We start from the raw sequence: 24,111 nt of genomic DNA on the forward strand, positions 1-24,111 counted from the left end.
GAGCCTGTTGGATGCTTGTGGGGGCAGAAGATTCGGAACCAGTTCTGAGGAATATAAAGGCCTTCAGGAGAGAGGCAGGGAGGACATTCCAGGCCAGGGCAAGGGCATAAGCAAAGCTCTTGAAGTGTCAGAAATTTCTCTTTAGAAATGGAGACATGAAGGGATAGAGTAGGGGGAAACTTGCTCCAAAAAGCAGCCATCCCAGAGCAGTGCCAGGAGCAGCCCAGGGTGGATTGGGAGGTGGTCCTGATGCTGAATCTGCCCCCTTTTGGGGAGCTGTGGGTTCTCATCTATTCCTCTCTGTCCGTTCCTCAGGTCCTTTGTGGCCCATTCAGGGATGGCATAATGATCTTCACATTCCACCTGAAGTCCTGCCTTCCCTCTGCCTTAAGGAGTTTGATTCTACGAAAGAAACCAAACACCCAAAACATGTCCAACATGAGTAGGGGCGAATGGTGCTAGGTGTTAAAAAAAAAATTCCCTGGAAATACCAGCCATGTCCGTTCCCAGAAACTCTCAAGACTCCCAGCTTCTAACTGGGAGACAGAAAGTCAGAGCAGAAGGAGATTCTCCTTGGTCACTGGTTAATTCTCTAGAAGGAGCTAATGCCTTGGACCAGACTCAGGTGTGAAGTCTAGTAGGACCCAGCTCTGCTTGGTACCCTCAGATCCTCAGCGAGAACCCCCAATGACCTCTGATGATGAGAAGGTTTTCCCTCCTGGGAGAAGTTTCCCCAGATTATGCCACATTTTAGTTTAGTTTTGATTGAGACCAAGTTTCGCCGCGTGGGCTGGTCTTTTCCGGGTGGCACCCATCCCTACACTATCTCCCAGGAGTGACACCCAAGGCTCCAAAATGTCCTGAAAGAGAAAACAGGTATCCATGTTGTCACCAACCTAAATCCCAGCAAAATTTCACAATAACAAAGACATTTATGGTTATGGTGGAATCACCAGCAACATAGACTTGACTACTAAAGCAGGACAATTTTCATTGTTTATGGACATATCTGTCCTCTGTTGCCATTTGTGGGCCAACAGTTATCTATTGTTGTCTGTCAAAGCACCCCCCAAACTTGGTGGCTTAAACCATAATTCTCATAATCTATACTGAGGCTAGACTCAGCAGGGTGGTTCTTCTGCTCCACATGGTGTCTCCTGGGCTAGCCCACCAAGCTGGTATCTTCCTCACATGTCTGGAGTGTCATGGCTGGAACCACTGGGGCCAGCCTCACATTTCTCTCTCTAGGAAGCCTGTCCATCAGTGGAGGCCAGAATTCTTTACACCATCAGTGGAGGCCAGAATTCTTTACAGAGTAGCTCAGGCCTCCGTGGGAGATATTACAGGGGAACAAGCTCTAATGCACATATCCAGCCTTTGCTTGCTTCATACCCCCTAAAGTCCTGTTAGTAAAGCAAGTCATGTGGCCCAGGCCAGTGTCAAAGTGAAGGGGACTCCCAGTTGTGAATACTGGGAAGCATGCTTTATAGTCAGCACATAACAGTGGCCCACAGCCCTTCATTTACGTGATGGACCAACAAACACCAGCTTCACCAGATCAACCTCCAGTCACTAGAACCTGGGGGACCAAGGGAACAGCATGGCTTCTTACTGGCCATCTATGGGGGCAGACTGTGTTACCTCTCTAAGCCTCACCTGTTAGAAAGTAACCACAGAACCTTGCCCACGGAGCTGACATAGGTGAGGTGCTGGACCCATATTAGCTGTCCACCTGAAGCTGAAACTCCAGTACTTCGGCCACCTCATGCAAAGAGTTGACTCATTGGAAAAGACCCTGATGCTGGGAGGGATTGGGGGCAGGAGGAGAAGGGGACAACAGAGGATAAAATGGCTGGATGGCATCACCGACTCGATGGACATGAGTTTGAGTAAACTCCGGGAATTTGTGATGGACAGGGAGGCCTGGCGTGCTGTGATTCATGAGGTTGCAAAGAGTCGGCCACAACTGAGCGACTGAGCTGAGCTGAACTGATGGTGGATTCTCCACGAGGAAAGTGGCTGTTTCTGTGGGCCAGCTGGAGCTCTCCAGCTTGGAGAGCTGTCTTCCAGGGCTTTAAATCAAATTAAGACTGTTAAAAGGCTTTTGCGTCTTCGTTTTGTCTCTCTCTCTCATTATTAAGTTTAAAAAAAAAAAAAAGGAAAACATTGTTCTTTGGATAAAAGGACCCAGAGGACTCATTTCACTTCTCTCTGCAAAGAAAAGGCTAACATGACCTTAGATGGAGGTGGACAGGGCAGACCGTAAAGTACCCCTGCCTCACGTGTCCACAGCCCCTTCCAAAAGGGCACCACGGAGGCCTCTATTCCATGTCCTGTTACTGATGAGGGTGATGCGGAGACTTTCTATGACCAGCAGTAGAGGTGAACAAAACCTAAACACAAAGCCTTCAGAAGCGCACTTAATTAAAAAGGAAACAGAGAAGCTTTGTGTGCATAATACCTCGTGATTTATGGTAGTCATCCAATTTGCTCGGGAAACAGGCTTCAGAGGTAAGAGAGGGGTGGCTAGGGATTGGGAGGAATTCCCTTCCACTCACTCTAGATTATTTTTGAAACACGCTGGCCTTGCTCTAGCCATGCATCCAACTTCCTTGGGCTTTCGGCAGCAGGGGGTGCCCAGTTTGTCCTTGTTTGGAAAGTCTATAGCATTGGCAGGCACTATAGGCTTTGAAGTAATGAATTCCAGGTAGTTTGAGTGGGGACCAGTCCCAGACTTTCCCTGCAGAGGATTGCATCTGCTTTATTGCTCTATTCTAGAGGAGGAAGGTGCTAGAGATGGTGATGGACCCATCCTGGTTGGGGGGGGGGGGGCATGCCTGCAGCCCAGTGATGACCTGAGAAGACCTCAGGGGTCACCTGTCTGAGTCTTGACTCCTGATTGTGCCACATACCAGCTGTGTAACCCTGGGAAAGTCACTCCATCTCTCTGAGTCTTATTCTACTTGCCTCTTGTATAAAGTACAGATGATTCCACACATAAATTTCTGAGCACAGAGACTCTGGCATATGATAAGCATTCAGAAAAATATTAACTGATAAATGTTACTGCAAAAAAAGAAATGTCCACACGTTGATAGAGCAAGTCTGGCACTTAGGAGATTTGTCACCAAGATTATTTCTCCAAAAGAGTATAATTACGTTTTTCTTTGGGATGATCTTCTTTTTAAAGGAAATAGCCTTTTTTTTTTTTTTTTGGAAACATAACTTTTCTTGTTTGTCTTTCCTCCAGTTACAGATTGATACCTGTTTATTGCGTAATTTTTAGCATATTAAGGAAACCATAAAAAAGAAAATTAAAATCACCCACAATCTTGTCAGTGGAGATAATCATGATGAACATGAAGATGTGTTTTCTTCTGGTTCTTTTTTTCTAAATTAATTTATTTTTTATCAAAGGATAATTGCTTTACAGAATTTTGTTGTTTTCTGTCAAACCTCAGCATGAATCAGCCATAGGTATACATATATCCCCTTCCTTTTGAACCTCCCTCCCATCTCCCACACCATCCCACCCTAGGTGGATACAGAGCCCCTGTTTGGTTCCTGAGCCATACAGCAAATTCCCATTGGCTATGTATTTTACATATGGTAATGTAAGTTTCCATGTTACTCTTTCCATACATCTCACCCTCTCTTCCCCTCTCCCCATGTCCATAAGTCTATTTTCTATGTCTGTTTCTCCACTGCTGCCCTGTAAATAAATTATTCAATACCATTCTTCTAGATTCTGTATATATGCATTAGAATATGATATTTATCTTTCTCTTTCTGACTTACTTCACTGTGTATAGTAGGTCCTAGGTTCATCCACCTCATTAGGACTGACTCAAATGCATTCCTTTTTATGGCTGAGTAATATTCCATTGTGTATATGTACTTCTTTATCCATTCATCTGTCAATGGACATCTAGGTTGCTTCCATGTTCTAGCTATTATAAATAGTGCTGTAATGAACAAAGGGATACATGTGTCTTTTTCAGTTTTAGTTTCCTCGGGGTATATGCCTAGGAGTGGGATTGCTGGGTCATATGGTGGTTTTATTCCTAGTTTTTAAGGAATCTCCATACCATCTTCCATAGTGGCTGTTCCAATTTCCATTCCCACCAACAGTGCAGGAGGGTTCCCTTTTCTCCACACCCTCTCCAGCATTTATTGTTTGTAGACTTTTTGATGATGGCCATTCTGACTGGTGTGAGATGATAATCTCATTGTACTTTCGATTTGCATTTCTCTAAAAATGAGCAATGTTGAGCATCTTTTCATGTGTTTGTTAGCCACCTGTATGTCTTCTTTGGAGAAATATCTGTTTAGGTCTTTTTCCCACTTTTTGATTGGGTTGTTTGTTTTTCTGGTATTGAGTTGTATGAGCTGCTTGTATATTTTGGAAATTAGTCCTTTGTCAGTTGTTTCATTTGCTATTATTTTCTTCCATTCTGAGGGTTGTCTTTTCACCTTGCTTATAGTTTCCTTTGCTTTGCAAAAGCTTTTAAGTTTAATCAGGTCCCACTTATTTACTTTTGTTTTTATTTCCATTACTCAAGGAGGTGGGCCATAGAGGATCTTGCCTTGATTTATGTCATCGAGTGTTCTGCCTATGTTTTCCTCTAAGAGTTCTATAGTTTCTGGTCTTACATTTAGGTCTTTAATCCATTTTGAGTTTATCTTTGTGTATGGTGTTAGGAAGTGTTCTAATTTCATTCTTTTACATGTAGCTGTTCAGTTTTCCCAGAGCCATTTATTGAAGAGGTTGTCTTTGCCCCATTGTATATTCTTGCCTCATTTGTCAAAAATAAGGTACCCACAGGTGCATGGGTTTATTTCTGGGCTTTCTATCTTGTTCCATTGGTTTATATTTCTATTTTTGTGCCAGTACCATACTGTCTTGATGACTGAAGCTTTGTAGTATAATCTGAAGTCAGGAAGGTTGATTCCTCCAGCTCCATTCTTCTTTCTCAAGACTGCTTTGGATGTTTGGGGTCTTTTGTGTTTCCATATGAATTATGAAATTTTTTTGTTCTAATTCTGTGAAAAATGTCTGATAATTTGATAGGGATCACATTGAATCTGTAGATTGCATTTGATAGTATAGTCATTTTCACAATATTGATTCTTCGTACCCATGAACGTGGAGTATTTTTCCATCTGTTTATGTCATCTTTGATTTCTTTCATTAATGTCTTATAATTTTCTGTGTACAGTTCTTTTGTCTCCCTAGGTAAGTTTATTCCTAGATATTTAATTCTTTTTGTTGCAAAGGTGAATGGGATTGATTCCTTAATTTCTCTTTCTGATTTTTCATTGTTAGTATATAGAAATGCAAGTGATTTCTGTGTATTGATTTTGCATCCTGCAACTTTGCTAAATTCACTGATTAGCTCTAGTGATTTTCTGACACTATCTTTAGGGTTTTCTATGTACAGTATGTCATCTGCAAACAGTGAGAGCTTTACTTCTTCTTTTCCAATCTGGATTCCTTTTATTTCTTTTTCTTCTCTGATTGCTATAGCTAGGACTTCCAGAACTATGTTGAATTATAGTGGTGAAAGTGGACACACTTGTCTTATTCCTGATCTTAGGGGGAATGCTTTCCGTTTTTTCACCATTGAGAAAAATGTTTGCTGTAGGCTTATCATATATAGCTTTTACTATGTTGAGGTAGGTTCCTTCTATGCCCATTTTTAAATCATAAATGAGTGTTGAATTTTGTCAAAGGCTTTTTCTGCATGTATTGAGATCATCATATGGTTTTTATCTTTCAATTTGTTAATATGGTGTATCACATTGATTGATTTGCCTATACTGAATAATCCTTGCATCCTTGGAATAAACCCAACTTGATCATGGTGTATGAGCTTTTTGATGTGTTTCTAAACTCTGTTTGCTAAAATTTTGTTGAAGATTTTTGCATCTATTTCATCAGTGATATTGGCCTTAGTTTTCTTTTTTTGTGTTGTCTTTGTCTGGTTTTGGTATCAGAGTGATGGTGGCCTCGTAGAATGAGTTTGGAAGTGTTCCTTCCTCTGCAATTGTTTGAAAGAGTTTTAGAAGGATAGACATTAACTTTTCTCTAAATATTTGTTAGACTTCTCCTGTGAAGCCATCTGGTCCTGGGCTTTTGTTTTTTGGGAGATTTTTGATCACTGCTTAAATTTCAGTGCTTGTAATTGGATTGTGCATAATTTCTATTTCTTCCTAGTTCAGTCTTGGAAGATTGACCTTTTCTAAGAATCTGTCTATTTCTTCCAGGTTATCCATTGTATTACCAGTTTAACAGCTGATTTTTCAGTAGAAACTCTGCAGGCCAGAAGGGAATGGCAGGATATATTTAAAGTACTGAAAGGGAAACATCGACAACCAAGATTACTGTTCCCAGCAAGGATCTCATTCAAAACTGATGGAGAAATAAAAAGCTTTTCAGACAAGCAAAAGTTAAGAGAATTCAGTACCACCAAACCAGCTTTACAACAAATGTTAAACGGACTTATATAGTCAAGAAATACAAGAGAAGAAAAAAGATCTACAAAATCAATCCCAAACAATTAAGAAAATGGCAATAAGAACATGTATATCAATAATTACTTTAAATGTAAATGGATTAAATGCTCCAACCAAAAGATACAGACCAACTGAATGGATACAAAAACAAGACCCATATATATGCTGTCTACAAGAAACCCACTTCAGACCTAAAGACACATATAGACTGAAATTGAGAGGATGGAAAAATATATTCCATTCAAATGGGAAGCAAAAGAAAGCTGAAGTACCAATCCTCATATCAGACAAAATAGACCTTAAAATAAAGACAATTACAAGAGATAAGGAAGGACACTACATAATGATCAAGGGATCAATCCAAGAGGAAGACATAACAATTGTAAATATCTATGCCCTCAACATAGTACCTCAAAACATAAGACAAACATTACAGACATAACAGGAGAAATTGACAGTAACATAATAATAGTAGGAAACTTTAACACCCCACTCACACCAATGGACAGATCATCAAAACAGAAAATTTATAAGGAATGTCTTTAATGATACATTAGATGAGATGGATCTCATTGATATCTTCAGAACATTCCATCCAAATGCAGAAGAATACATCTTCTTCTCAAGTGCACATAGAACATTCTCCAGGATAAATCACATCTTGGGTCACAAATCAAACCTCAGTAAATTTAAGAAAATTGAAATCATATCAAGCATCTTCTCCAACCACAATGCTATGAGACTAGATATCAATTACAGGAGAAAAAAAAGCTGTAAGAAACACAAGCACATGGAGATTAAACAATACATTTCTAAGTAACCAACAGGTTACTGAAGAAATCAAAATGGAAATGAAAAAATTTCTAGAAGCAATGACAATGAAAACATGACAACTCAAAACCTATGGGATACAGCAAAAGCAGTTCTAAGAGGGAAGTTTATAGCAGTACAATCCTATCTCAAGAAACAAGAAAAACATCGAATAAACAACTTAACTTTATGCCTAAAACAGCTGGAAAAAGAAGAACAAAAAATCCCCAAAATTAGTAGAAGGAAAGAAATCATAAAGATCCGAGCAGAAGTAGATGAAAATGAAATGAAAGAAATAATAGTAAGATTAATAAAACTAAGTTCTGGTTCTTTGAGAAGATAAGCACAATTGACAAACCTTTTGCCAGACTCATCAAGAAAAAAAGAAGAATCAAATCAACAAAATTAGAAGTGAAAAAGGAGAGGTTACAACAGACAATACAGAAATACAAAGGATTATAAGAGACTATTGTGAACAACTATATGGCAATAAAATGGATATCCTTCCAGTTCTTTCTCTTATCTTCTTTAAAAAGAAGAATATGCTGAGAATACTATTTTCCTACCTAGTAATGTTCCTTTAATGATACATCCCAAACATCTTTTAATATCATTAAACATTTCTTCTTTACCATAATCTTATTTTATTTTATTGGCCATGCCATGTGGCATGTGGGATCTTAGTTTCCTGAGTGGGGATCAAACCTGAGCCCCCTTCATTGGAACCACTAGACCCCCAGGAAAATCTTTATACAATAATTTTAAATGCCTTCAAAAGATTCACTGGATGAATGTAACTCCAACCCCTCCTTCCTGAGCACCCATGTGTTGGGTATTTCACATATAGGAAAGGACTCACAGAGTTCTCTTTGAGGTATGTGTGATCACTATCATCTCATCCACGGCAAAAGCAAACCTGGGGTCATAGCACTGGTCAGAGGCAGAATTGGGACTCAAACCCGGTTTATTTGCCTCCAGAACCAAAGGACTTCCCTTTCCAGAGATGGGCTGGCTGCCCCCAGAGGAGAATGTGGCCTGCAAGTGGTAGGCATGGCAGGGTGATCTTCCTCTAAAACCATCTCTTTGGAGGGAGTCAAGGATTCTTTGAGCCTGCTCGATTAAGAACCTGTCCAAACAAAAAATGTGAACCGTGTCTTTCCCAAAAAGGATACCCAAACGGGCAATAAAACATACAAAAAGGCACTCATTTGTATTACTCATTGGGGCAATGCAAATTAAAATCACCATTTGATGCCACTGGAAAGGCTGGAATGAAAAAGGCAGGCGATACCAAGTGTTGAAGAGGATACGGAGCAACCAAGAGCTCACACGCCCCTGTTGGGTATGTCAATCCGTGAAACAGACAGCCTGGGACCTGGGACCTGGTGCTATAGGGCTGGACTGCTTGTACCCGGACAAACATCTCCTCAAGCAACAACATGCAAAGAAACTACACGGGACTAAAAACAACTGCGTGCATGTGCAGCTGGGGTAAATTCTGGGCAAAAAAATACAAAAAAGACCAAAACACCCAGCTGCCACTTCTAAAGAGCTGGGAGCAAAAATTGTGTGTCAGGAGCAAAAGCAGGGTACTGCACATGCCCCCTGCAGTCAACACCATAAAGAGGTGGGCAAAACACCGAAGCCACTGTCCTGCCCAACCCCTGGACACACCTCTACCTTCACCCCAGATAAGAAACCAGCTCACCCAGCCTCAGGGAGCGAGCCAAGGGACCTATTACTTTTTTTCGTTCCCTCCTGCAACCACAGGAACACCAATAAAGCCTTTCCTGAGTGTCTTGGTCTGGCCTCTTATCAATTTCTGTTGACTGGGGAAGGCCAAGAACGCTGGTCAGTATCACAACCACTTTGGAATCTGCTTAGCTGTATTGGCTCAGATGGTAAAGTGTCTGCCTACAATGTGGGAGACCTGGGTTTGATCCCTGAGTCGGGAAGATCCCCTGGAGAAGGAAATGGCAACCCACTCCAGTACTCTTGCCTGGAAAATCCCTTGGATGGAGGAGCCTGGTAGGCTACAGTCTACGGGGTCGCAAAGAGTCGAACATGACTGAGCGACTTCACTTTCACTTTTCACCAAAGCTGAGCAATCGTAGGTGTGTGTCAGACAGCACTGAGCATGTGTGTGCCCAAAACGCACATACTAAACTGTTCTTGGTGGTACCACTGGTGACAACCCTGCGCTGGAAAGGATTCCAGTGTCCATCAACAATGGGTTGGGATAAAAGCAGTGTGGTAATGAGTGTACCTGAAGAAAATCAACCCTGAATATTCACTGGAAGGACTGATGCTGAAGCTGAAGCTCCACTACTTTGGCCACCTGATGCAAAGAGCTGACTCACTGGAAAAGACCCTGATGCTGGGAAAGATTGAAGGTAACAAGAGAAGGGGACGACAGAGGATGAGATGTTGGATGACGTCACCGACTCCATGGACATGAGTTTGAGCAAACTGCGGGAGATGGTGAAGGACAGGGAAGCCTGGTGTGCTGCAGTCCATGGGGTCTCAAAGAGTCGGACAGGACTGAGCGACTGAACCACAAGGAGTGTACCACACATCAGTGAGAATGAACCCGCTATTGGTGAGCAAAGAGAGGTAGCCTCAAAAGACACATACCGTATGATTCCCAGGAAGAACACTTATGAAGAACAGGCAAACATGATCTGTGGTGTTAGAAGTCAGGGTAGTGGTCACCCTTATGAGGGCTGTGGAGGGGGCTGACTGGAAGGGGTATCGGGGGGGACAGGATCATGGGATGCTGGTAACACTCTGCGTCTTGACCAGGATGCTAGTTCCACAGGTCTGTTCATCTCATGAAGGTTCATTAAGCTGTACATGTAGGTGCATTTTTCTGTGTGTGTGTTATGCTTCAATAAAAAGTTGAATTATAAAGGCTCTACAAAGAAGGAAAAGACTGCATTCTTCCCTTTTCTCAGCAAACCCAGGGCTCTAGCCAGCCAGTGTGGTGGTCCTGCCCAGGCCTCTTGCTCTGGCCTTTGAAAAGTTCTGCCAAGCTTTCCAGGTGGTACTAGTGGTAAAGAACCCACCTGCCAATGCAGGAGACATAAGAGACATGGGTTCGATCCCTGGGTTGGGAAGATCCCCTGGAGGAGGGCATGGCAACCCACTCCAGTATTCTTGCATGGAGAATCCCATGGACAGAGGAGCCTAGCGGGCTACAGTCCATGGGATCGCAGAGTCAGACATGACTTGGCACGCATGTCAAGCCAACAGTGGCCCTCTGCTGCTGCTGGGCCAAAGTGAGCCAGACAAATGGACGTTGCCCACCCTGGCCCTTTCTAGGCACCAGGGAAAACACCTGAGTTTCAGGGTTAAAGCTTGGGAGTGGCCAGATGCTGCAGCTAAATGCGTCTGTCACCAGGGATCTCTCTGTCCTGCCTTCAGAACCGCGTGGTGCCCGGCACAGAGCCTCACTCGTGACTTGTGCAGGAAGGAGCTGCCCTCCCCATGTTTCCACTCCTACCCCTGTCCTCTGCCAGGTCAGGAAATTCAGGGAAGGCTTTATTGGTGTTGACATGACTGAGAGGCTAAGCACATTACCAACACCCAGAGACAGACACTGTTAACATTGTCATGAGTGCTCTCCCAGCCTTTTTTAAAAACTAACTATATTTATTTTTGGCTGTGCTGAGTCTTTGTTGCTGCTTGGGCATCTCCTCTAGTTGTGGAGCACGGGCAGGGGCTACTCCCTAATTGCAGCGTGAGGACTTCTCATTGCAGCAGCTTTTCTTGTTGCGGAGCGCTGGCTCTAGGGTGCGAGGGCTGCAGTAGTTGTGACTCCCGGGCCCTAGAGCCCAGGCTCAGTAGCTGTGGTACAGGGGCTTAGCTGCTCCATGGCATGTCAGATCTTCCCAGACCAAGGATGGAACCCGAGTCTCCTGCATTGGCGGGCCGATTCTTTACCTCAGAGCTGCCAGGGAAGGCCTCGCCCAGCCTTTTAAAATGCAACCTATGGAATAAATGGCCCTATTGACTGCTTCCATGGTAGTGCTCCAGGGAGCCCGTGTTTCTCTGGGCCTCCTGGCTCAGGCTCACATCCCTCTCCCTGAACTCCTAGGACGTCTTAGTTGCTCTCCTGGTCCCACTCACTCCCTCCTCCTCTCCCCCTCACCCCACATTCCCATCGGCTTCTCTCCCACTGGAGTGACTTTTTCTGCACTGATCCTGTGACTTCCTCATTTCAAGTTCCACAGTGCCTTCTCGTGACTCCTACTTTACTGGGTATCAGGCCAGTCGTGACCACGCCCTGGCTCAGTGCTACCCTACCCCGACACTCCAGTCATACCTAACGCTCTCCCCATAGAGAAGCCCCCAGAAGCACTCTTCTGTTACCATTTGTGAATTCCAGGAGTGGGAGGGTCCTTCAGAGCCCCCACATCATAAGCCCGAGGTCACCTCCTTGACTTGTCCCTCCCACACTGCCATCTCAGGGGCTCCTCAGGGCTCGATGCCTCCATGCTGTTTACACGCTGATCCCGTGGCCTAGGATGTGCTTTCTTCTTCCTCCAACTGGTGAACTCCTATTCATCCCTCAGAACCCCGTCCATTTGTGGGAGAGAATGGATTTCTCCCTTCTCTGTGTCACTCCTCTATCTAGGCAGTTGCCACTCACTGCTCTGTATTGCAAGCATCTGATTTCAATGGCATCTCAACTGCCGATGTAGGATTTCAAGCTTCTGAAAGTCTGGCTGGTGTCCTGTCCGTCCCTAGAGTCGTCACCTGACCTGTGTCAGGCAAGGTGGGATGACTCAGCAAAATGGTTTTGGAGTGAATGAAGAATAGGCTTGTAGCCAAAGACTTTCAACCCTGTAGAGTTTCTCTGAGAAAGAGAAGGTCTTTCCACTGCTGGCACTGAGAGCTTCCTCATCCCTTTGGTCTGTGGGTCCTGCTTCCATGGCAGAGAGGGCACCATTGTTTTTTTTCTTGCTGGTTTGGCTGGTTTCTGGTCCAGGTTCCAGGAAATATAATAGAGTGGAGACAGGAGCAACATTATCTTCACGCTGAATTAATAGTTCCCAGTCTGGTAAGATTTGAAAGATACCAACAAAGCCCTCTCTGCTCAACCCTGTGCTCCCCGCCTTGATGCTGGTAACTGAAATTTCAGCCCCGGACATCCTCTTCTCTCTCCCCAGCTCTTTTTAAAAATGCATTATCCAGTATTGTGTGATTCCACTTCCATGTGGTTCCAGGAAGAGGCAAATTCATAGACAGAAAGTAGAACTGAGGTTACCAGGAGCCGAGGAGGGTGGCGCAATTGGAGAGTTATTGTTTAAGCAGAGTTTCTTTCTGGGATGATGAAACAGTTTTGGAAATAAATGGTGATGACAGTTGCACAATTTTCTGAATGTAATTAATGCTATGGAATTGTATACTTTAAAATGGTTAAAATGGTGAATTTTATGATAGAGGTATATATACATATACATATTGTCACAATTTTTTTTTAAAAGCTTTCATCTGATAAATAAGAAAAAATGCATTTCAGAGTCCATATTGAGTCTGGGGACCTACAAGCTTTCCTTTGTGTCCCCAGGACGGGCTGTCCCCAGTTTGGGGAGTGTGATTCAGCGTGTACACGGGTAGCCTGCCCTCGCTGGAGGAGTCCTCGGAGCAGCTGAAGGACATGGTGACCTTCCTCCTGGGAGACAGCTTCTCCCTGGGAGGGGAGGGGCTCCCCGCATACAAGGTAGGGACTGGTCCATGGGTGCAAACTGACTTGAAAATGTGGATTATCTTATATTTTCCTGTGGTGGGGAGAACACTGTCACAGGAGGAAGGAGACCTAAGCTCTGGCCCCTTCCTAGCTGTGCAACCCAGGACAAGCAGTGAGCCTCTCTGAGCTTGTCCCCTCATCTGGAAAATGGGACCACCAGCCTCTCCCCTGCCCACCGCTGGGTCTGCTGTGAGCACCCAGCCTGCCTTTGAGCACAGGGGTCCAGCCCTTCTGGACAGGTCACTGTGCTGTGTAAACCAAGCCTGCTGGGAATTTATCCGGCTCCTTTGACTTCGGGCATCGCAATGAGGCTTCTGAAAAAGCTCGCTGGCTGGGTAAATGCCCAGGGATGTGTGGTGGAGCCTTGGGCAGGCTGCTCCCTGCTGGGTGATGTCTCTGTCAGGGAGGCTGGGCACATTGTTGGCCGGAGACAGCCGCTGGTGGTCACGAGCACAGCGTGGCCGTGTCTCCGGGACGTGTCTGCTGTGGGGCCACTTCCCTGCTGTGTCTCTGAGGTGTCATTCCAGCCACTGCCTGTCATGGAGCGGAGAGAACCAGGGCCCTCACTCCTCCGACCCCTTCTGGACGCTCGTGTGAAGTCTGGGAATTCACTCTCCTGAGTGGATGGGCAGCCTGGGTCAGCAGCCGGCCCAGGTTTCTTTATTCCCTTTTTGACATTTTTGCCGTGTGTCATGGCAAGTGGGATCTGATTTCCCCAACCAGGGATCGAACCCACACTCCCTGCACTGGAAGTGGAATCTTAACCACTGGAACACTCAGAAAGTCCCCAGGTTTCTTTATGGAGGTCTCAGATTGGAGATTTCATCTTGGGTCCAAGACATTTATTAAAACTTGCCAGGAGAAGAACTCCCTGACTAGGATCCTACAAGCTGTATACTGTGGCCAAAAAAAAAGAAAACAAAAACCTATTGAGATTATAAAGATTAATTAATGAAAATGAAACTTGCTGGGTTTGGGGTCCTGCCAGAAGGGCCCGAGCTGCCTTTAATGAGGAACAAGTCTGCCCACAGTATGCGCTGCTTTTCGTGTGGGAAAACTGTATCTGAGTGGTTTTCTTGAAGGTTAGGAAGGATGGGGGCAGAACCGCAGCTGCTGGCTGCTACATACCACAAACATACCACTGTTTGTAGCAGGTAGGAGCTGAAAGGAGCTCGAGGTTCACTGTGGGCAGCCTTTCATTTTATTTTATTATTAATTAATTTATTTAATAAATAAATAAATCTAAATTTTATTTTAATTGGAGGATAATTACTTTACAATATTGAGATTTTTTTTTGCCATACATCAATATGAACCGGCTGTAGGGGTACGTGTGTCCCCCCATCCTGAACCCCCTCCTACCTCCCTCCCCACCGTATCCCTCCAGGTGTCACAGAGCATCAGCTTTGGGTGCCCTGCTTCATCCATCCAACTCACACTGGCCTTTCATTTTAGATGCAGAAACGGGAGGCTCGAGAGAGAAAGGAACCTGCCCAAGTCCCAAAGCCAGGCTGGAACCCAGGACTCCTGGCTCCCGTCTGCAAAATGCCCAGAGTGGAGGTGTGGCGATTACCAAGATGCTTGGCACAGAGGTGTCCATCGCTACCCACAGGAGGTGCTTGGCAGAGCGTGGCTTAGCCACAGCTCAGTCCAGTGCTTACCAGGCAGCTTTCTGTTTAACACTGACTCCTCTGCTGGGAGCAATGGCCAGGCTGCCATGCGGATTCAGCTGATGGCCTTGAGGGGATGCAGTGAGCACCCCGCCCCCCAGGGAGGGTCCTTGGCCTCAGGGAGTGCCGCCTGTCTCCTGTGAGCCTCCCTGACGTGTGCCCTGACCAAGTGCTGTTAGTCAGGCCCGAACCTGGCGAGCACGCCAAGGCTTCATCCTGCTGCTGACACGGTGCTGACAGCAAGCCCTTCAGGCGGCTGCCAGGACTGTCCCGGTGGTTTAGCCTCCTGGCCATGTACTAAATCTTTCATAAACCCCACTACAGGGACCAGAAACCATTCAGAGAGGAAAAAAAACAACCTCATCAGTGAAAGTCACACAGGTCACCCCGGGCAACTTCTACCGAGGCAAGATGAGTGAGCAGGGGTCTGTGCACGCAGCGGGGCAGAGGAGACCCTTGGTCCCCTTTGGAGGTTCCCAATCCCCACGGACTCTCTGCTTCTGACTCTCCAGAGGGCTTCATGGGCTCCTTAAGGTCTATGGAGAAAATTCAGAGGATCCATTAAATTGGGTGGGAAGAAAATTTGCTTTTTAATTTTCATAGCCCCAAACTAAAATTGAACTTTCCCTTTCATTATGAATGCAGGGAAAACGCCGCACCAGGTCAGCAGACCTGGTGATTTTGTGACTGTCCAGAGAAATCAAGCATTTTCATGTCACTCTGAAGTTCCTTCCTGATATCGCAGAAACATCCTACACGCTGATCACTACTTCAAAATTCCAGGCAGAGGTCTACCATTTTGTTCCTTGAGTTGCTAATGAAGACAAATTGCCGTATCAGTTTTTTTCATAATTTGACAACTGCATTTGCAATGTAATTGATTTCCTTTGTAATCCTATGCATTTCCTTTTATGCAGTTAAAAATATGACTTCCAAAAAAATATGACTTCCATAGCTGCATGAGACTACCAAAGGGGTCCGGGGCACATACAATGTTAAGATTCTGTTTTAGACCGATTATTACCAGCAATCTTCCTCATCTCTCCATCACATAAAAGTAGAAACTGTGTTCTCATTGATAGCTTCTTGGACTTCTTCCTTCTGCTGCCTTGAACTCAGTGCTGAGGGTTTTGATCTATGCTAATTCTTTTTTTTTTTTTAACATTTATTTCACTTGATTTCTTGGCAGACAGCTGTGTCTTGTGCCATCATCGCTGGCTTTTGCTGCCCTCTTGTGATCACAATGATGCCCGCTCCCAAGGACTAGCTGGGAAGGCTGGTGCAGGCCGCTTGGTCCATGCAGGGGTGAGCAAGGACAACCCATTCACAGTGGTGACCCAGGTCAATGTCCACTCTTGTTCATGGTTCTGACAGCTGCACTTGGACTCCAGCCCAAGAAGACAGGAACTTGCTGTGTTCCTGAGTTCCCCTGATTTGTCCTCATCTTTCCCAGAGGTCTCAGGAGTTAAGGTCCTGGACAAGACCCAGATTCCAGCAGTGGTACTAGGGCTGAGCTTACAGATGCCCTTCAGGTTTGAAGGCGATGCCCTTGGTTATCGAGCCAGCCTCATCCATTACTCCCTGTGAACGTCAAATGAAGCTGGAGTAGGGGAAGCAGGTGGTAGGGAATGTCAGCTGAGCTGTTTGTCTTGAGATTTGAAATCATAGTAACCACTAATCTAGGCTATTGTTTGGTGGCGTATTTGAGCAGGGGGTGGCTCCTTCCAAATGTTAACTTGAACTGAAAGCCATTGATCCCCAGTGTATTAACTCAATCTGACAGCAAGTGAACAACAGATCCAAGCGTGGAATCTTCCCAGGCCTCTTGGAGGCTCTCAGAGGCCTGATGAGAGCTCGGGATTTGGGCCTCGGGTAAGAGTCAGAGTTCAGCATAATTGAACTCGCTCAGCTGCATAACAGACAAGATCAGACAAGGCCCTCATTCTGGAAAAATGCAGTTGGCACTTGCCAACTTGCTCACAGAAAGATGGTCTCAGGACTACCCAAAGCAAAGGATCTGCTGAGTTGTTTTATCATTAGTGGATTGATGGTATCCAACACACCCATCTTTGCTGTCCTTTATGAGCACTGATGGCCAGCCATTGGTAGGGACACTGTTGGTGGTCAAGCCACGGAGTTTCTATCGGGTCATGTGACAGTCTGTAGCAAGATAAACTCAAAATCGCTGACTTTGTTAGCAGTCTGTATGATAGCAATGCTGAGAAAAAACTGCTCCCAAGTCTGCCCCAGAAATCACACTAGGCATTTAAGATTCCATGCTCTGAAACTGGGGCTTCCCTGGTGGCTCAGATGGTAAAGAATCTGCCTGCATTGTGGGACACCCAGATTCGATCCCTGGGTCAGGAAGATCCCCTGGAGAAGGGAATGGCAACCCAGTTCAGTATTCTTGCCTGGAGAATCCCATGGACAGAGGAGCCTGGCGGGCTACAGTCGCAGCTATTCTTCTCAAAATGGATTAGAAGTCAGCACGCATCCTGGGCTGTTAAAGACCTGACTTCTGGCGTCCTCCCCATCCTTCTCGAATACAATTTAGAGCAATTCTGTGACTAGAGTTCCTCTTGGAGAAAGAACCATAAACTACTCAGTGGGTCCAAATTGGATTGTACCAGCCAGTACAAAACCCCGTGGGATTCACTTTCTTTTTCCATCAGAAGAACGGCTGGGCATCAAAGATCTTTCCAAACCTGACTATGGGGAGGTTGTGGTGTGTCAGTCTGGGCTTGTTCCAGTGTTCTGGCCTTCTCAGCTGACCAGTCTTGAAGCTGCCGGCAGCTGCATTATGTCTGGACTTAAGGGAGCTGTTACTCTGACCTAGGAGAGAATTGGGTGGATCTCCAGTTCCTGAGTGAATAAGGCTTATGGTGCAATGACTTAAGGGGGTTCCCTGGTGGCTCAGATGGTAAAGAATCTGCCTGCAATGCAGGAGACCTGAGTTCGATCAGTGGGTAGGGAAGATCCCCCCTGGAGAAGGGAATGGCAACCCACTCAGTATTCTTGCCTGGAGAATCCCATGGACAGAGGAGCCTGGTGGGCTGCAGTCCATGGGGTCGCAAAGGGTTGGACACAACGGAGTGGCTAAGCACAGCAGTGACTTAAGAAATAAAGTCATAAAACACAGGCATGCAGCCCACAATGAAGATCTGTTTTCATTCTTTTCATTCCAATGCTGGGCCCCACCATAGGAGCTTGATTTTCAGCTCAAATATGGGTTTTTTTCTTTTTTTAAATTGAAATATAGTTGACTTATTGGGTTAGCCAAAAAGTTTGTTTGTTTGTTTTTCGTGCCATCTTACAGAACCGAACTCAAATTTTTTGGCCAGCCCCATACAATATCATATTAGTTTCTGGTATATATCTGTCAGCAAAGGCTCACAGCCTATTCTAACAGAAGGACCAAAGTGTTGCTTGACCTTTGGAGGCATTTTTGGAGGTTGGTGGAGCTTTGAAAGCCAAGGTGAAGGCAAGCAACTCAAACGAAGCATTTCACATGGTATTTGTCAGATACTTGTCAGTCCATTTTTTCGAAGGCTGAGGGTGATATTACAATAAAGTGACACACGAGGGCGACCTAGCCAGCTCACAGTTAGGTAGGGATGTGACGGAAACCTTGAAAATAACTGTTGCAGCCCATTGTCATAGACAAAAATTCTAGCCAAGTCAGCCTGGCTTGCATTACAAATAGAATTTAGTGCTATTTTTAGTTTCTTTTTTCAAGCATTCATGGAAGCTTGGCTATCCGAATGACCTCATGAGAGGGAAAGATTATCTCTAAATGGTGATGAGACATAAACACCAAGATCCACAGGATTCTATTCATTTGTTTATTTCATGTAAATGTATTGGAAACCTACTCTGTGCCCAGATCTTAGGAATAAGAAGCTGCAGGAGACAGGATGTAGTCCTCAGGGAGCTTGTGGTCATTTCCGAGTGTGTACTCACTCATCCGCCCAGTGGCAGTAAATAAATATCCTCCCACACGTTGGTCTCAGCCCTCTCCTTCCCCCTGCCAGGGGAATGCCCTGCAGAAGGGCTCTCACTGCTGCCAGGATCCCAGCACGTGGTAACACTTCATTTCTGGCTTTCAGTAGCATGAAAGTGAAAGTGAAGTCTCTCAGCCATGTCTGACTCTTTGCGACCCCAGGGACTGTAGCCTACCAGGTTCCTCTGTCCATGGGATTTTCCAGGCAAGAATACTGGAGTGGGTTGCCATTTCCTTCTCCAGGAGACCTTCCCTACTCAGGGACTGAACCTGGGTCTCCCACATTGTAGGCAGATGCTTTACCGTCTGAGCCACCAGGACTTCAATTGATTGTAAATGAGAACAAATGACATCATTGGTCAGGAATCACCTTGAATCTGTCTGATGATGTTCAGGCGCTAAGTCGTGTCTGACTCTTTGTGACCTCTTGGACTGCAGCACTCCAGGCTTCCCTGTCCTCCACTATCTCCCAGAATTTGCTCAAACTCATGTCTGCTGAGTCGGTGATGCCATACAACCATCTCATCCTCTGTCATCCCCTTCTCCTCCTGCCTTCAGTCTTTCCCAGCATCAGGGTCTTTTCCAATGAGTCAGTTCTTGGCATCAGGTGGCCAAAGTATTGGAGTTTCAGCTTCAGCATCAGTCCTTCCAGTGAATATTCAGGATTGATTGCCTTTAGAATTGGCTAGTTTGATCTCCTTGCTGTTCAAGGGACTTTCAGGAGAAATCCTGCTCAAACTTCAGTATTTAAACTTTTATTAGCAACAGATTAAGTGCTACACATCTCACAACTGATGGATCAAAACCCAGTGTCACACTCTGAACTGATTGTTCTAATGTGTGATGGCTTTAGAGTGACCAATTTCAGGGTCTGTCCAAAGCACATAAAACCAATGATTGGATTCATCAAAATCCTTAGTTCTTATCCTTTACATCAAGGCTAAAAACTAAGTTAAAACACTTGATGGGTCTGTCAATAGGTTTTCCTTCTGAAGTTGCCTGACTTCGGCTTTCTGTCAGGTCTGAGAAATTTTACTGTTTTCTGTGAGACCCAGAATGCTGTTACTTACTCAGTTCATGTCTGCATTCACGGAGCACTTACTGTGTGCACTTGTGAGATGAAAAGACAATGGTCCCTCTTCCCTGAAAACACACAGCGGAGTTGAGATGGAGTACTCAAGGATAATAATGACACCAAAGAAAGCAGAAGGTCTAAATGAAGTATAGTGAGGATTAAGCATCTGACAGGCCAGGGTCAAGGACACGAGAATGAATAAGATACAGCACCTGTTCAGCGATGCAAACCTTCGCTTACTGAGGGCTTACACTGGACCAGGCACTTTGTTAAACACTTTCACGTGCATTTTCCAGTTCAGTTCTTAAAACAACCATATGAGGCATTATCATTTTATAGTTAAGGAGGCAGGTTTAGAGAGGTCAGAGTCACATCTCAAGCTCAAGTGTGTTTGCCACGCTAAGCCGTGTTCTTAATAACTACACTACAGTGTATCACACTGCCGGCGATCTAGTAGGGAAGAGTTTTAAAAAGCACAAAATTAGCATAAACCAAAGCAAAATATATGGGATGTGAGAAAAATAGAAGCTATGTTCGGAGAGAGTTTCATGTGTGTGTGCTAAGTCATTTCAGTCATGTTCAACTCTTTGTGACCCTATGGACTGTAGCCCACCAGGCTTCTCTGTCCATGGGGATTCTCCAGGTAAGAATACTAGAGTGGGTTGCCGTGCCCTCTTCCAGGGGATCTTCCCGACCCAGGGATCGAACCCACATCTCCTGCGACTCCTACACTGCAGGTGGATTCTTTACCACTGAGCCACTGCGGAAGCCCCTGGAGAAACCTATCTGTTAACAAACCCAACATCTGCTGCAAAGTAAAGTTAGGTTGCTTGCTGCATTGTAAGGGTTCAGCAGGTCCTTTATTATATCCATGGGATTGCATTGGAATCCTAGAGCCCCTAGAACTCCAGTTGTGGCGCTGGGTACCTCATTTCTTTCCCCACACTTAACATATCATCACTTTCCTGAAACTTGGGGTCCCCTGTTAAAATGGAACTTGATTTAGCCATAAGCCAACTTGTTCTGCCCTGGTGCCCATAAGTGGTGTAAGGAGTGCTAATGGCTGAGTCCAGGCAGGGGTGTCATCTTTTCCCAACAACTCGATGGAACGGACACGTTTGATGAAGTGGTCTGGGCTCAGTCGCCCCTGTTGTGTGCTTTAGAGACCCCACTGGCTTTCACCTGCGCACCAGCGTTGCACAGTTACGACCGGCCTGAAGGGTACAGCAACTCCAGCCAGACGTCTCACCCCTGAGGGAATTCCAGAGATCCATCACGTTTTCCAGGATCCTTTGCACCGCAGCACGACATCAGCTTCAGCCATTCAGAGGATCAGCGAACTGAAGGTGATGAGTGCCATCGACCCAGGAAACAAACCAGTCACACCCGCAGACATAGAGAAGAGGCTGTGGACACAGACAGGGAAGGAGGGTGTGGGACAAAATTGAGCGAGTAGCTTTGAAACACATGTATTACCATGTGTAAGACTAGACAGCCAGTGGAAATTTGCTGTAGCACGCCGGGAGCTCAAATCCGGGGCTGTGACAACCTAGAGGGTGGGATGGGGTGGGAGGTGGGAGGGAGGTGCAAGCGGGAGGGGACACATGTATTCCTACGGCTGATTCATGTTGTACGGCAGAAACCAGCATGATCTTGTAAAGCAATTATCCTCCAATTAAAATAAATATGTTTAAATTAAAAAAGAAAAACAGAAACCAAGAAGTTATACCTCAAAGACCTAGAGAAATTCATCAATGTTGTAATGTTCAGGGGGGAAAAGCAGCCTGCAAACTCTATTTACAGTACGATTTTTTTTAACGCTAATATTATGTATGAATCCTGAAAAGAGGTAAATGCACCAAAATACTAATGGTGGTGATTGTGATTGTGGATGATTTTTGTTTTCTTCTTTTGTTTTTCTCCCAAATTTTAAACACTAAACATATAAGAGAGTTTGAGAGGTGGGTACATTCCCATCCAGAACTAAACTGGGGTTGAATAAGAAGGAAAAGGGGAGAAATGTTTCCGATATAGTCAACTGCCACCGTTTACCCAGTGTCATCAGTTATATAATAATGTCCCTAATCTTTCTCTTTTATGCCCTTTTCCGGGGTTGGATGTAGTCCAGATTTTGTGTACCAAGCAGCTGAGACAGGGCTGGAGGGTTGAGTTTCTTCTCTTTGGGGGATCCTGGTGGGGCGGGACCCTGCAGAGACAGCCTTATAACAGTTTGCAGCCAACATGCATATTGTTTATGGTGCCTCGGAGGACAGTCCTTTGAAAAATTCTGACTTTCTAGACATGATATAGCATTGATGGAGTCCAGTAGGGGTCTGCTGGTTCCAGTTAGGAGGAGGTTCGCTGAGACCTGGTTGAGGGGCTTTGAACTCCCAGCAGCATCTTCATTTAAGAGCTGAATTGCTATTCCCAGATGGCCAGCAGAGGGCACCATTGTACATAGAAAAATTCAATCTGTTTTGCTGGCAAAGACTCAGGAAAGAAAAAGGTGTGGACTTCACAGCCACTCCCCACCTGTGTAACTGGGGTAATGAAAATTATTCCTCCTTCTTGAGGTTGTAATAGGCAATAAGAATAATAAGTATCATCTAATGAGTTTCATTCCAGGCATATGCTTAAAGTATTTACATGTTTCAACTATTATACTGTCCCAGTGACTTGATGAGGCAGCTATTATTAACCTCCTTTAACAGATGAGGAAACTAAGGCATATAAGGCTAATAAATTTACCCAAGTCCACATACCTAGATGGTTGAGGCAGAACTTGAACCCATGCCCACTGACTCCAAGGCCCATGATCAATAGGTATCGAATATTTCGTATTAAAAAGCAAAGACATCCTTTTGCCAGCAAAGGTCCATCTAGTCAAAGCTATGGTTTTTCCAGTAGTAATGTATGAATGTGAGAGTTGGACCATAAAGAAAGCTGAGCCCAAAGAGTAGATGCTTTTGAACTGTGGTGGAGAAGACTCTTGAGAGTCCCTTGGTCTGCAAGGAGATCCAACCAGTCCATCCTAAAGGAAATCAGTCCTGAATATTCATTGGAAGGACTGATCCTGAAGCTGAAGCTCCAATACTTTGGCCACCTGATACAAAGAGCTGATTCATTGGAAAAGACCCTGATGCTGGGAAAGATTGAAAGCAAAAGGAAAAAAGGGAGGCAGAGGATGAGATGCTTCGACAGCATCATCAACGCAAAGGACATGAGTTTGAGCAAACTCTGGAAGATACTGAAGGACAGGGAAGCCTGGCATGCTACAGCTCATGGGGTCTCAAAGAGTTGGACCCAACTCAGCGACTGAAGAACAACAACACTGGAATCTAAGTCTAAATGCTGTGTCACAGTCTCGCCTGGGCAGTGAAAAGAATCCTCTTGGCTCACACCTCATTTCCTCTTCTGTACCTTCTTGTGGGCTGTGGTTCCAGAACTGCGAGGTCTTTGCACTTTGAATGTTTGGAGAAGGCACTGGTGACCTCCCTGCTGGCCCACCTGACACCTGTTTCCTGAACAGATACGTGCTTGATGGTGACGAGCGCCCTGTGGAGAGCAGAGTGGTGAAGCCAGCTGGGGAATTTGATCGTCCGGGCCAGGCTCCCAGGACCCAGGCAGAGCCGACCATTGCGATGTTAGGGTGGCAGCCACTTAGAGAGACCATGCCTGTGCCGGGCTGTGGGGTGGTCAGGCAGAGTGCCCTTTGCTGTTGGCCAGCACTTGCCCAGAATCTGACAGTGCAGGCCAGCCTTAAAAACGTCTGCTCTCTAGGGGACAGACTTGCGGACACAGTTCCCAAAGAGAGGGTAGGATGAATTGAGAGAGTAGCATTGAAACATGTACATTACCGTATGTAAAATGAGACGGCCAGGGGAAATTTGCTGTATGCTGTAGGCAGCTCACATGAAGTGCTCTGTGAGAACCTAGAGGTGCGGGATGGGGTGGGAGGTGGGAGGGAGGGTCAAGAGGAGGGGACATATGTGTACCTCTGGCTGATTCATGTCAATGTATGGCAGAAACCAACCCAATATTGTAAAGCAATTACCCTCCAATTAAAAATAAATAAAATTTAAATTTTAAAAAGTAAGTCCAAAAAAATAAGATGTCTGTTCTCTTCTCTGGGCCTGGAAGCCAAGGTTGCCCCCCAGTTACAAGGGGTCTGCAGTAACAAAGCTTCCTGTGAAGTCACAGGGCATAGTTTTTTGCTTGTCCATTTGTTAGGTTGTTCATTCATTCATTCTGCGGAGAACACAGTTTTCCTTTACATACAAAAGCACAG

At 45.2% G+C, this 24,111-nt stretch overlaps 1 protein-coding gene across 1 annotated transcript in view; it reads left to right on the plus strand.

Moving 5' to 3' along the window:
• The first annotated feature begins 345 nt into the window (after window positions 1–345).
• Window positions 346–24,111, plus strand: part of DGLUCY (D-glutamate cyclase) — a 52,855-nt gene continuing 29,089 nt past the window's right edge. Inside the window, 8 exon segments of the mRNA XM_065906073.1 lie at window positions 346–448; window positions 10,290–10,351; window positions 10,565–10,647; window positions 12,934–13,051; window positions 15,938–16,048; window positions 16,050–16,089; window positions 17,424–17,537; window positions 21,027–21,202. Of these exon segments, the coding sequence (XP_065762145.1) occupies window positions 346–448; window positions 10,290–10,351; window positions 10,565–10,647; window positions 12,934–13,051; window positions 15,938–16,048; window positions 16,050–16,089; window positions 17,424–17,537; window positions 21,027–21,202 (807 nt within the window).

This window comes from Muntiacus reevesi, chromosome 15 (genome assembly GCF_963930625.1).
Source record: "Muntiacus reevesi chromosome 15, mMunRee1.1, whole genome shotgun sequence".
Classification (NCBI taxonomy): Eukaryota; Metazoa; Chordata; class Mammalia; order Artiodactyla; family Cervidae; genus Muntiacus; species Muntiacus reevesi.